Source organism: Pholcus phalangioides, unplaced genomic scaffold (assembly GCF_987345545.1).
Source record: "Pholcus phalangioides strain wild (caught in Gottingen) unplaced genomic scaffold, Ppha-v1.0 ptg000037l_1, whole genome shotgun sequence".
In the NCBI taxonomy this organism is placed as follows: domain Eukaryota; kingdom Metazoa; phylum Arthropoda; class Arachnida; order Araneae; family Pholcidae; genus Pholcus; species Pholcus phalangioides.
Genome location: NW_028301624.1, coordinates 1 through 14,527, shown reverse-complemented (window position 1 = coordinate 14,527; position 14,527 = coordinate 1). Strand labels below are relative to the sequence as shown.

General features: G+C 33.2%; 1 protein-coding gene and 1 long non-coding RNA gene across 3 annotated transcripts in view; one reads left to right on the top strand and one right to left on the bottom strand.

Moving 5' to 3' along the window:
* Window positions 1-5,783, top strand: part of LOC149065854 (uncharacterized) — a 43,216-nt gene extending 37,433 nt beyond the window's left edge. For both annotated transcript variants that reach the window (XR_016195588.1, XR_016195587.1), the window contains one exon: window positions 4,141-5,783. This is a non-coding gene — a long non-coding RNA (uncharacterized LOC149065854). The remainder of the gene's footprint in view (window positions 1-4,140) is intronic.
* A 3,646-nt stretch (window positions 5,784-9,429) lies between these two features.
* On the bottom strand, window positions 9,430-13,689 carry LOC149065853 (uncharacterized). The gene is made up of 3 exons (XM_089253381.1): window positions 13,447-13,689; window positions 12,829-13,107; window positions 9,430-11,019 (listed from the first exon to the last, which is right to left on the bottom strand). The coding sequence occupies exon 3, from the start codon at window positions 10,417-10,419 to the stop codon at window positions 9,526-9,528; it is 894 nt and encodes a 297-aa protein (XP_089109507.1). The 5' UTR covers window positions 10,420-11,019; window positions 12,829-13,107; window positions 13,447-13,689; the 3' UTR covers window positions 9,430-9,525.
* Between the last annotated feature and the right edge of the window lie 838 nt (window positions 13,690-14,527).

Below are 14,527 nucleotides of genomic sequence, written 5' to 3'. Positions count from 1 at the left end.
TGACACTGAAGGTCAGCTGGTATAAAGAAATCCCATGTAAATTAGGGCTATTGAGACCTATACAAAATCAACTACATAAGTTTTGTATATTCAATTTTCCAGAGAAATTTGGGCACGGTAGCCCAGGTCGATAAGATACTTGCTTAAAGTACCGAAGTATGTTTAGAGGTGTCGCGAGTTTGATACCCAGTTCAGAAAACTTTCCTGACACAGGGGTACAACAGAAACGGTGACGTGACCGTAGAAAAAATTGCTACCGCAGGGAGTCCCCATCGAGGGGTTAGCGCACCAACCTCTCGAGTATAAAAAACAAGCCTGCCGTTTGGAATTTGCAATAAATTGTAGGTCCTGGTCTAATTAGCCCTCGTCTGCAGAAAATGACCATGGTGTGACAAAAATGATCAAATGATCCAGAGAAATTTTATTTCAGTCTAATTCAGAGATTAGAATTATACATCTCAATTAAAAATCAGGAGATTGTGTAGTGCAATGATTTGTACACTATGGGTGATTGTATGCACATATGCTTCCATTACTTGAGTAACAAATTGAAAAATCATGATATTTAAACTGAATGTACAGTTGAATCCTGTTGATTTAGTGCCGACCCTGCTTAGCTCCAGAAATTTAACAAATCTCCTATGAATAGGGATTACACGAGATCAATTGCTATTCATGTTAATCATGGAAACACCTCTCATGAAAGAAATTAGAAATATTTATAAATGTGCATGAAATGCTAAATTCACACGGTTTTATGGTATGTTTATTATATATGTTGTATGTGAGTTTTGCTTAAAAGCTTTTAGTTAAAAGTGTGAGTTACTCGCTGTTGTAGACAAGAGTCAAATTCAAAATGAACCGGCAACAAAAGAGTAGAGGAGGAGGACGGAAAAAGAAAAATGGTGGAGCCAATCGCAACTGAGAAAATAATTATATTGTAGAAACTGTTGCCAGATTTTTGAGAAGGGTGGTGTGCTAGATAGGTCGTTGACCAACTGGTTTGTGTTTTTGTTGATGTGGAATGATTCAAAGAAATCCAAGTCAGACGGTGAGGGGCATTTTTGGATGATTTTGGCAGAAGAGAAGTCAAATTTATGGTCAAAAGACCAGCAGTGTTGGGCTATAGATGAGCGGTTAAAGTCTTGGTTTTGCTTATGTATCTTCTATGCTCATTTAAACAGTATTTTAGGGCATGTAGACTCTTGTCTACAACAGCGAGTAACTCCCGCTATAAGGAGTTTTTTCAATATTTTCTTTCTTCTTTGGTTCTAAAACACATATAGCCATGTTCTTTTTGGAATTTTGGGTTAATCTAATAAACATAAATGGTGCTCGCGAAGCAAAAAAGGTTGAAGATCCCTGCCTTAAATCATATAATTTGTATGTGTTATTCTGGTCAGTATTTATCTGTTGCACCCCCATGCATAACAAAATTTTGAACAGGTTAAATAAAGCAGATTTGAATTTCTTTGCTCTCTGAAAATTTTCTGCCTCTAATTCAGCTGCATATCCCTAAATACAGATATAATAATAAAGGGCTTGACAAGTCGATATGGCAACTAAGAAGTTAGAATTTTAGCCTATGTGTCAGAGACAAACAGTCAATTTGCTCATGTGTCTGAGGCAAACAGTGAAGCAAAACTCAGATGAGCATCATATTTTTAGTGGACTTGTGGTGGAGTCTGGATCAACTTTAATATTGCATGCCCACTGAAAAGCCCTTTCAAAATTGTAGGAGAAATACTACTGAACTGGCATAATGTTTGTAAAATTTGTTTTGTACGTAAAAGAGTTTTTTTAACAAATTTTTCTAGAGCAGCGGTTCCCAACCGGGGGTACGCGAAAAGAAAATGGTAATGGCGGCCATCCATCTAAAAAAAGAACAAAATAAATAAAAATGATTAAAAATAAATTTTAAAAGTAGGTAGAGGTTTTTACTAATATTGTCAGTTGCAATATATTGACTTTCCCTATGAATGAAATCTTCTATAACAGAGGGGTTGCATCTGCTGGAAGGTTCGGCCTTCCCTTGTCCCGCCCGCTCTCAACCTATGATCGGAATTTGTGAAATCCTTCCTCTCGGCTCACTTTTCTTCTGCGTTTCAGATTTGATTGTTGACACATGCCGGGCTGTGCATAAAAGTGAAGAATTAATTTGTGTTGTGTTTAACTTTTGTTGTGGCCGTTTCTATTGAGGCGTGTGCGTGTTAATCCCAATTTTCTATGTCAACTTTTCTACCAAGCACGTACTACTCACATGATTTGCGCTATGGATCAGTGGCTAAAAACTAGATCTTTGCGGAAGCGGACTGAAACACCGAAATGAAATACCGTGCACCTGTAAACGTGAAAACATATTTTGAATCTTCCAAAAGTGATTCTGTCAAAGCTACCGAAACAACCTAGCTATTGTATTGGGAGACGAGGAAAAAATCACACTATTGGTGAAAAGATGCTGTCGGATGCATGTTTGCAGAGGAAAGTGCTCTTATAATGAGTTTAATACCTCTGTCAAACCATTTTTTCCATCCAAGTCGACGAAAGTACCAACATTGCGCAATATTCTGTGATACTTGTAATTGATAAGTACTTGAAAGAGAAAAGTAAATCTTTTTATTTGTCGCCCATCGAAGGGGTCGTACGACTGTTAAAGACTTATTTGAAGCAATTAATCATTATTTCCTTAAAAAAATAATTCAATGGTCAAAATGCATTGAGCTCACAACAGATGGAGGAAAATCCACAGAAAGTTACTACTCAGGCCGTTGTGCACGCGTGGCAAAAGTCGCTCACAAAATGAAATGGACTCGTTACTATATTCACAGTCAAATCCCTGCATCAAAACCGTTGCCTCCAAATTTGTGAAACGCTCTTGATGAAGCGGTCAAGGTTGTCAACGTGAATCCTACCAACTACAGTTGTTTATAAATTTCGAAGATATGGACATCCTTCACAACGCTTTGCTTTTGCACACCAAAGTTAGGTGGTTGTCCCGGAGTTAAGTCCTGACGTTGCTGTTCGAACTTTGGCACGAGGTAGCCCTTTTTTTTAGGAAGTGGTCAAAACACTTCACGATTTCTTGTCACAAGCTGGGCTAAATTTAATAGTCGGCCACTTGAAGAATTAAAATCCTTGTTTGAAAAATATTTTTCAGAGCTAGGGAAATGGGTGTTCGGTGGATATCTAATCTTTTCAAAGAAGTCTATTTTGAACCGGCTTCTTTGTTGATTCCAGAAAAGGAGAAATCGCTAGAGCTCGCATCAGATACCCCTCTGAAGATCCTCTTCAATGGGGGAATGGCGAACTTAGTCAGTTTTTGGGCTTGCCACGGTGAGAATACGGTGAACTTTCTAGAAGAGCCATAATGTATTTGTTGCTGTTTGTTAGCACAGAGCTTATTGAACAATACATTTTCTTCGTATATTTACATAAAAAAACAAATATAGAAGCAAATTGAACACAACTCCGGATTTGAGTTTGTATTTATTCTCTTTTAAGCTTAATTTTTCAAAACTGTAATTCAATGCAGTCCCAAACATCACATTAATTTTTTTCCAATCTTCGTGTTAATTTGTTAGCTCTTTTTTTTTTTTTCTTTTTGAAGTAAGCAAAGAAATGAATTTATTTAATTTAATTCAGCATGTACCTTGTTTTGAAGTTTTTCGAAAACTGTACTGGTCAAAACAGATTTGAGGGGGGGGGGAGTCTGGAGGATTCGGGGTACGTGGAAAGGAACCGAGCCAGCTGGGGGTACGCGGACTGAAAAAGGTTGGGAACCACTGTTCTAGAGTATCAAAATGTATGTAGTCTCTATATGTGTGTTCCTTACAAGTATTTTAAATATGAATGTTTTGATTGTTATAAGTAGGGCCAGTCTAAGTGTGTACACATGCACAAAGATTAGCATTCTGACATGCTCTGATTGAAAACAGAATGTGGAATAAGTAAAAAAAAAAATTTTCAAAGAGAAAAATAATTGTTTTTCCCATAAACTTCTCTTGTCTATTGATCCCAGCATTGATGAGAGTTGTTTTTTAATGGTCTGTAATGCTTTATTGCATTTATATAAATGTATGCGTAACTGTGCATTTTGTGCAAAATAGAATCAAGAAATATTTGTTTATAATTTTCTTATAGGAGCAGATTCTAGAGATTCAGGGCCCCAAAGAATTGTTCTTGAGAGCTGGTATATAATTTTTATATGTGTTTCATGATATTTATATCCCATCCAAACATTATTTCAATTACATTTGTTTACAAGATTTCTATGATCTGTAAAATTTGAGCCATTTAATTGCAGAAAATTTATTATAACTTTCAATTTATAATTTTGATTGAAATTTCCAACAGTGTGAATATTACATTTTGCATATGTATTTTTACATGCTGAAATTGTTAATGTCTAAAAAAAAACACATGATTTAACTTATGAAGATATCTCATTCAATCATATTTCAGAATGCTCAAAATTATCCTATTTTAATCATGCTATAAAAAGTTAAAAACTGTTAGCTATAGAGAATGCTTTTAGCAAAATGAACAAATGTCAATTTTTCTAAAAAGTATTAATACAAATTCATTACGATTTTAAAGTATAAGTTTTCATGCTTCCTCCCCCATGAAGAAGCCGCCCAAAAATGCCAATTTCTTTTCTGGTTTTTTTTAATGAATTTTTTTCAAATAGATAAGACAATTTAAATATATAATAAAGACAATTTATTCATATAATCAAAATACAGAAATACAGATACAAAATATTTTGGAGCTAAGCTGGCTTGTGAGTCCTGAAAAAAAATTAATATATGTATGCTGGTAAAAGTAATAGTGAAAAGGAAAAAAGAAATCCATGTATATAATATTACGCAAAAAAAATAAGTGGCAACAGGAATGGGGTCGATACATTTAAAAAAATTTGCATTTAGTGAGATGAAAGAAAGATATTAATGATACAATTTTATGAACAATAATTACATTACAATTGTATTTTTATAAAATCTGCATTGCTGTTCACAAAAATCGACTTCAGTGCAATAAAAGCAATATTATTAATCCCAAAAGACCAAATCAAATTTCAGTTATCCCTAAACCGAATAAAAATATTTTATGTAAAAACTTCATTTACTTAGCCTCAAAGTAATACAATAGCCAACCTATCGAAATCCAAAATGAAAAAAAAAAAGAAAAACCTCCTTTTCAAAATATTGTTACAAAATTTTGTACTTTCCATTACTAATATTGAACAATATTTTTAAAATATCATATCTGATGTCTTGTTTTTTTTGTCATCTATTTTTAACTCTAATTTTGAAATAACACTATAATGACTCATATTTTACTAAAACTCACACTCCTGTTTGCCACATAATAATACAGTAAAACCTGTCTTCAACGGAATCGCAAGGGACCGAATGTGTATTTTGGCATTGAAATCACGGGACCACAATTTTTTTCTATTGAAAGCAGGTTTCCGCTTAATACAGGTTCCATTAAAAACCGGTTTTACTGCATTAATATTTTACTCCAATATATATTTTTTTTGTTTCTTTTCAAAAAATTTTCATCTTCATAATATCTAACAAATTTTAACAATATTAATTAAAACTTTCATTCATATATGATGAATTGTATTTATATAAATTTGTGTGAATTATGTACATCAAATGAATTGTATCTTTTCATCCATGATCACCAATATGGATCGTATGATCCCTTGGTCTTTTTATTGTCCTTTGAGATATATACCTATGAATGATAATAATAAATAAAAATATCAAAACAGATAGTTTAAATTTTCTTGAGTTAACCCCATGATTTTAAATTTTGTAAAAAAAAAAAAATTATGTGCATGTTCAATTAAGATGTGGTGGTTCAATTATAAATTGTGGAAGTTAATTACATATTTTAGGAGCTAATTACAGGGAAAAAAAATTTAAACATTTTATTTGGTTTGGGTACCTGTATAGCATCTGAATTATATCCTACGTTTACGTCAGTTCAGATTGAAAAGACCACTTCATTTAATAAACATTTATAGCCATTAAAATGTTGAAGTATCTTTAACCGATTGAAAAGTAGAAATGTATGCATGAGTCTATTTTTACTCAGAATGATATGCATAAAGAACTTGTGTGTGACAAAAAGTGCATAAAGATTGCGGAAGTATCAGGATTCTACTAACACAAAATAAAGTAGTAAAGTAAATCAATATTTAATCTTGATAAAATAAAATGTCCTAAAATGTGTGTGTTGCGATCTGTCATACTATGGTATTTTTTTGTACATCAAAATCATTAAAGTACCACAGTTAAATAGCATAAATTAAGTTTTACCTACATTTGATTTTAATTTATTATTTTTGAACAGTATTTATTGAGTTAAGATTGTTCTGCGTGCTATTAATGAAGTTTACTGAAGAGCTTTCAGGTTAACAAAGCTAGGTCATCTGCAAAAGCAATAATTTTTCCTTTTGAATTTAAGTTACACAGGCCATTTATGTATGTTAGGAATAATATATGATAGAAAACATTTTTCTTCCCATTCAGAATGCATTACCCCTAACTAATTATAGTCTAACTTAATTATAGGGAATATACAATCATGTAAACTACAGTGTGAAAACGTAAACTTTTAAAATAAACAAAATAATATAATATAGACTTAATTCTTACAAAAAGTTATTGAAATTTATTTCATTGATAAATGATTACACAAATTGATAATACTTGGAACACCTTGGTGAAGTAAATTATTAATTTTATCACAGAAAATTAATAATTTTCCTAGGGCATATATAATACAGAGTCGGGATAGTTGAGAGTGTACTGTATGAAGAAAAGGGTGGGCCGCACAGAGGACGGAAATGTTTCTTAATTAAGATGGTAATCTCTGGTAGCCCGCAAAGAATAAAACAAATAGTTATTATTAGGAGTTTCAAGGAGGCTGACCAAACTCTATCCTGCATTCGTAGAACCAATCAATCAACTTCACATTGTCGCTGCTTTTTTATTTTTTCAAGCTATAAGTTTGATAGAAGTAACGCGGTGCATTTAATACAATATCAGGACCATCTTAATATGTTCACAAGAGAAAATTTGACATTCAAAGAGGCATACATCAGGACTAGACAAATTCCAGGTGCCATTGCAACTAAAAAATTGGTATTTGAGCTTGTGTTTTCACTAATTGCAGGCTAAGAGCAGCATAAAATGTTATGAATTTATAGCGGCATATCTGCCAACATTGAGAATTGATGAAAATTCATATTTAACGAAAGAAATTGTTTTTTAGAATTGACGAAAATTCCAATTTGAAGTTGAAAGAAATTATTTTAAATTTAACAAATAAAATAACTTCAGGATCAATGAAAATTCATATTTAATAGAAAAATAATTTAAGAATGAATAAAAAATGTATCTGGTTATATGTAGTACATTACTGTAGTGTTTACATGAAATCATCGTAAATGCCATCTTATAATTCCAAATAACTCTGAATAAGCCGGTGGCTAGCGGGCTACATGGAAAATTTAATTTGTTCCACAATTTTTTCCCTGGTGCGGTAGCCCAGGTCGATAAGATACTCTCCTAAAGTACCAAAGGATGTTTAGAGGTGTCGCGAGTTCGATACTCAGGGGATTCGTCATTGATTGCTTCCTAAAATGTTCAAAATTATTATTTTTCTGATTAATCGAAACATTTAAACATCTGAACGAATTAATAATAAATACATTCATGCAAAATGACAACTTCAGTAAAGTTATCTTTTATGGTTACGCATTTTAATTTAGAACATAGTTTCTCTCAAACTTTTAGTTCCATCAACCCCTTTTTCAAAAAAATTTCTGAGGTGACATTATTACGTTGTTGCGCAATTAAATTTTAATTATTTATTAAACTTCAAAACAATTAAGCTTCATACAAACGAAATTTAAATGTATCATTTTAATTGCTTAACCAGCGATGTCGGTCGTGATATAGAAATCAATTAAAGCAAAAAAGCCAATTCATAACTACGGAAAGGTTCATATTAAGAAGCCGCTTAAATATAAATTATAATAAAAAAGCTAGGATAATCTCTCTCATCAAAAGCTACTCACCCACCATAATTCTTTGCCCTTGGGAACATCTCGACAGGAAAACTCTTATATTCTATTTTATTTCATTTTTAAATTGAATTTCAAAGAAGCAAAATTCTGGTCGGTCCGGCTAGGAAGGGCAGAACCTCCCTACCCTAAAAGTTCCTGCCAAGAAGTGTGTGATATGATACCTTAGATACTAACACTTAGAAATTGTAAGTTTTTATTCTTGCCACATTATCAGCCAATCAGAATCAGGCTACTGTGAAGTTGTAAAGTGTACCTCTTGCTGTTACGTTTGGCAACTTATCGCCAAACATCAGCATCTATTAACAATTTCGCTATTATTTTGTCATTACGTCTCATTTGCTCACATGATATAACGATCATAATAATTATATTGACATGCAATAAATACAGTGGCTTGTCGAAATACAAGTTCTATGTTTGGTTTCCTAATGAATCTATTCCCAAGTAGTCGCCTGACATTAAAAATGATGTTTTTTGAAAGTCATGAAATACTTTATTACTGACGTCATAAAATAGGTAATTATGTCTATTTTGAAGACATCATCTGGGCACCATTTCATGACGTGATTAAATGATGCATTAGTAAATAATGCAAACCCCCCCCCCTACAATATGTATCGCATTATAAATTATTCATGTGGAATAGAACTAAAAAAACAAACAAGTATTTGAAGGAAAAAAAATGTTTTATTCAGTCAAATATGCATATTATATCTCTACACAGTGGTTCAATGGACGAAATGGATTATGAACTGTGCAACAATGGTAAGCTTACAAAATAATCTTTCAAGGGCGGCAAAACACATTTGGAAACAACATCCTCCAAGGATACTTCAGTATATATATTTGCCAAATCTTTCACAACAAAAACATTCAGTTTAGAAGATGGGAGGGGATATATATAGAAATTTTCCTGTTTATACTATATAAATCCTAGACCTAAAATACTTAATCTGTCAGCTCTCCTCAATACATTGTAAACCTGAATAACTGATTTTTCTTTAGTAAAACAATAACAATTAGCGGGACTTAGAGAGGAAATTGAAATACAGAATTTATTAAGGAATGACAATTTTTTATATTGATGTCCAATAAAATCACAAGGAACTGACCCCAAGTTATGTTCATTTTGCATCTCAAATAAATCAGACTGCATTTGATTAGAAGGTTCACCATGTTTGTCATATTCATTTAGTCTTCGACAAATTTGTTCAAATGACTTATTGCCAGATTTAATGCTTTTCTTTAAACTGCCTAGAAAACTTTCAAATACAAAAGCTGAGAAATTATCTAAAACACCCAATTTTTTCACATCATCTGCAAGGTGAATCAAAACATGAATATTAAATACTAAAAATGATTTGCCATATAATTTTTCAGAGTGGCTTACAAATTCCCTAAGAAAGTTATTAGCAGAACTAGAATAATTCACCAAAGTGTGGAGAACATAAAATGCTGATACCACAATGCAATAATAAAAAATGCTCATATATGGAAGAATGAACTAAATTAAGCAAAACCACAGGGCCAGCATAAAGGAGGAAGGTTCGTAGCTCTGTGGCTTTCCACCTGTCTATTTCATTCAGTCTTCTAGGCTTTCTTATGAATTCTGCTGGAAAAAATGTTTTGGCATCTAATTTTAATGGAACTTTGCCACACAGCCAAAAATTTAACAGTTTCTGCATAACTCCTAAACACACACAATGCATATAATCCAAAGGGAAATGTGAAATCATGTCAATATCAAGAGCTAAAAGTGAAGTTCCAATGTGATGATCTTTGTCTCTTTGTGCTCGAAAATATTTGTCATTGCAATTTGTCGCATTCAAATCTGCTGAAACAACATTTCTACCCTCTGGAACATACGTCCCATTACAGGTGCATTTATCACATGAAGAGTATCTCCCATGACCCTTTACACATTTTAAAAATGCACGTGCAGGAGCATCGCAAATAAAAGAATGCAGCTTAATTCCAATGGTCCTGCCCTTGAAATTAAAACCAACATCAAACAAATACTTTAGTTCTAAAACTAGATGATTTAGAAATTTTTCCAGAGGCTTTGGTTTCGAGGTGCCACAAAATATGCCAACTACAGGAGTGTTTATTAAACAGTCATTAACTGACATCAAAATAGGCCAAAATTGCACCCTGGAGCTTTTGAAAAGTGGTAAACCATCGATGTTGAATATTAATTGCAAGGTATCACAGGGAACAATAGAATGTTTAGAAAAAAATAAAATCAAACGCTTCTCCACACCAAAATAGCAAAACTCGCCATTATCTAATTTTTCTGTGTCTAGGGTACACATTAAGGGGTACCTAACAGAGATAGACTTGTTTTAATCAGATTAGGATGATATGGAGAAAGAAGTTTCAGCAAATCGGTTATTGTTACACCAGGAATTTTATATTTGACAGCCCACTTCTTCAGGCCATACTGAAGAAGCTCGTCACTGGGCTCTTTGTCTCTCATAATTTCTTCTGCATGTTTTGGTGCTGTGCAAGAATCACTAAAAAAAAAATTACCACTCAAATACTTACTTCGATTTTCAAAATTGTGTTTATCATAACTATGTATCACTGGATTAATTTCACCATCATTGCAAGTCTCTTCTCTAAATTGATCTTGATTACTTTTACATTCATTTTCTTGACTGAATGAATGAACGCCAGGGGCTCTGTGATTTCCTTGACTGATTTTTCAAAAATCTATCAATTACTTGGTTGACTCTTCTTTTTGTTTGTCTCTTACTGATAATTCCTTTTTTCAGCATGTTGCAAACGAACTACAGCTATCTCAAAAATTCACAGTTGTTTTTCAATGACTTCGATTACCGCATGTTTTAACCAAAGTTTAATATAATTCTTTATTGTTACATCAGAATCGCCTGTGCCTTTTTTCACAGCTCCTGCAAAATAAAGGTACAAGAAAAAAAATTTTTACTTGTAGAATTATAATAAATTTTAAATAAATAGATAACTAAACAAAATAATGATTTCATGAAAAATATCTTGTACACGCAGATGGTAAAGAAAAGGTCCTAGAATGTCCAGGCTGTTCAATTTGATGCTAAGAGACTTGACTGAAAGAACACCCCATGCTCTGAAAACATAGGCTCTTTCTTTTATTTTTCACTGAATCTTTTATTTTACATGAAGCAGTTCATAAAAAAAAAAAAATTATGCAGAAAAGGTAGAGAAAATATTGCCATTGATCGTGTTTCCTTAAATAGCAATAACTGGATAATTATTTAACTTTGAGGTGACTCAATGGTATACGTATCTCGTGATAGTGATGTACGTGTGAACTTTTGCATCTGCTTATCCGGCATCTTTAAAGTTGAATTTTTAACTCAATTGTTTTGCATGAATGTTAAACGCTTAAAATATAATACAGAGTCGGTTCATGCGACAGTCTGGTCTCAAGACAGTTTTGTCTTCTTTCGTCCTTTGTTACTTGCTGGATTAGCCAGGTGCAAGCAAGAAGCAGATGCAAAAGTGTTCGCCACGTGTACATCACTATCACAAGATACATTTACCGTTGAGTCACCTCAACTTATTCATGAAAAAAGAGGCAAGTATTTTTATTAATCCTGGCTACTTTTTTGAAATATATGTATATACACAGCAGACTCTTGTTAGCCCGGCACATGTCAGACCACCAGGGTGTGCCAAATTACTAGACGTTAATTGAAGAAGTGCATTTAATTAACATAAACTTCCGTGCACTGACATGCATTAACATGTTTTCCTCTTCAATGGAGTGAATGAAACCCACCTAAAAATGCTGGCCAGATTACTAAGTCTGCTTAATTGAAAATTATTTTCACTTCACCAAACAATTTAGTTCAGTCTTCTATTATTTCTGATATATAAGCACACATTTTCAACATACACTTTTTTTAGTGTTGCAAAACATGAAAATCTCTCTCCTGGCGTTATGTAACAAAATGAAAGGTTTTACCATAAGTTGAAAGGGATAAAAATGTAAGAAAACCTGATTCTATGGCATATACAACATTACATGGAGACACTGCTTTAAGAGCACCTCTCTTGCTTCAGCAAAACTAAACAAATTAAAAATCTGTCATCCTTATTAAATTGATGGGAAAAAATAAACACGTAAAAATGTGTTCGACAAAAAAAAATTGTTTTGAGTATCAGTGCTTGGTCAAATTGAGAAGCATAAATATAAAGTCAAATGCTGAAACACGCAAAATGCTACATTTTCACCATGAATTTCAAACAAACATCTTTGCTGACTACATATCAGCTTTAGTTGACATTCATTTTTCGTTACCATTTTTCAATTTCATGAGAATGATCCATATGCGAGAAGAGTAACTTTTGCTGTAAATACCAATTTTCTTTGCTTAAAAACCTGATACATGATATTAAAAACTTGCGTAACAAAACATTGCATAGCGATATGGATTCAAATGCAACTTTGCTGTTTCTTCCTTTAAAGTTGTATTCACACGCCAACCGATCAGTCAATAAATGCCGTAATGTATCATTCACTGCTCGCACAACCCCTTTGCCCACTCTGGAAGGCAGGTACTGGAAAGCATATTTATTGAAATTGTAATTAGGAAGGACCAACTCCGTGTGACAAACTTGCATTTATAACTTCATTTGAATATTCTGGTTCTAAGCCCATTTCAGTTTCATAAAAATCACAGTAAGCATGCAATGATTAATTATCAAGATATACTTACCAAATTGAGAGAAAAAATTGTTATATCATCTTGCAGAAACTCTTCCAATAAAAAAATCTCATCTTGTGTGATAAGAGGAAGAGAAATGGGCAAATCTACAGGAATCTGTGACAATTCCACCTTCATGTTTTTGTTCAGTTGTTTCATGCATTGTAGGAGCTGGTTATTCTGTTCAGATTTCCACGAGTATACTTAAAATCGTATCAGTAGTTCGTGGACTAACAGGAGTGGATGAGGTTTTAGGAGTATTGAGATACTGACTTGCTTCTATCTCCAATTCTACAGATGGAAAAAAACTATTCAATTTAAGCTAATTACTAAGGAATTTAGATGAGAAACTTACAATAAAACGTGATTAAGCAAACAAAAAGTACAAAGCTTGGAGGCCCTATAATAATTCATAAATATAGCATGGTTATTTTTTTATCGCATTTCCCAGAACTGGAAACTCCACACTGCTCCTAATGTTATCTTCATATCAGAACCTGATCCATGAAAAATACAGTGGACTCCAGACTAATGTGGCGAAGGGCAGAGTTGGCAAATTTCTTGCCATGGTGGAAAAAACTGCAGTAAAAACCATGGAAAAAAATTGCTTATTCTACTTGTATATCCTACCTGTTAAGAAACTATTATTCTCATTCAATAATTTCTCTTGCTCAGGCTTCAAATATTCAATAACTGGCCTCGGTTTAGGTAGAGCAATTGTATTTCTCGCATTCTCATCATCACTTTCACTGTTGCTGAGAATTACTGGTTTACGTTTTCTAGGCCTGCGACAATCATCATCCTCTATCTCTGTGCTTGCAACGTCAGTTTCATATTCGGCTTCTTTGGCTCTTTTTTCTGGCTTTCAGCAGGTCATCTATTAGAGACAAGACCTAATTGTTGACAAGGTAAAGTATATAAAAGAAATATGCAGCATCATAGAACATTCAACATTACACTTGAATATATCATCCCCCTCATGCCAGCACAAATGTGCTATGTCCTTGGGAAGAAAAAGACGTGGGAAATGGCGTTAAAATGTTTGCTCTACTATGGAAGTTATTTTCCTAAAATGTTTCATGTATTTCAATAGGCAAAATGTATAGAGCAAAATAAGGTATCCAACCAGCTGATAAAAAAAAGAACATTTTCACATTCGGGCATGAGGGGGGGCGATATATACCACACAAGGCTGGACAAATCGTTAAAAAAAATCTAGGTGCCAGAACAATTTTATCGAAAAAGGTCCAAAATAATGCTTCTTTTGACTATTTCAGGGCATAGTGACACTCTTCTATGTTTGCGGATATGTTGCTATAAATTAAAAATATTTTGGGTTGCTTTCTCAGCCTGCAATTTCTCGACTGCATAAAGAATTTTCTGGCAATTTTCTAGTCCCCATGGTGACCCGAGATCTTTTAATTTTTTATACGTAGAATATGCTTATTTATACAACATGCAGGACCGTTGTTTCTTTAAATATACTATTATATTTCATGATATTTTTCATATTTGAATGGGTTTTTATTATTGTTTTCCATTCTGACGATTATTTTTTTTTCGGCGTCCACAGTGTCTAACGGCCTTGGCGACTTTTGGTCGGGTCGTCGGACATGTTTGGCGCCGAAAAAAAAAGTCGCCAGAATTTGCCAATCTCTGGATTATACAGCAGACAACACCTGTTCCCATGCTATGAATTCACTATAGATAG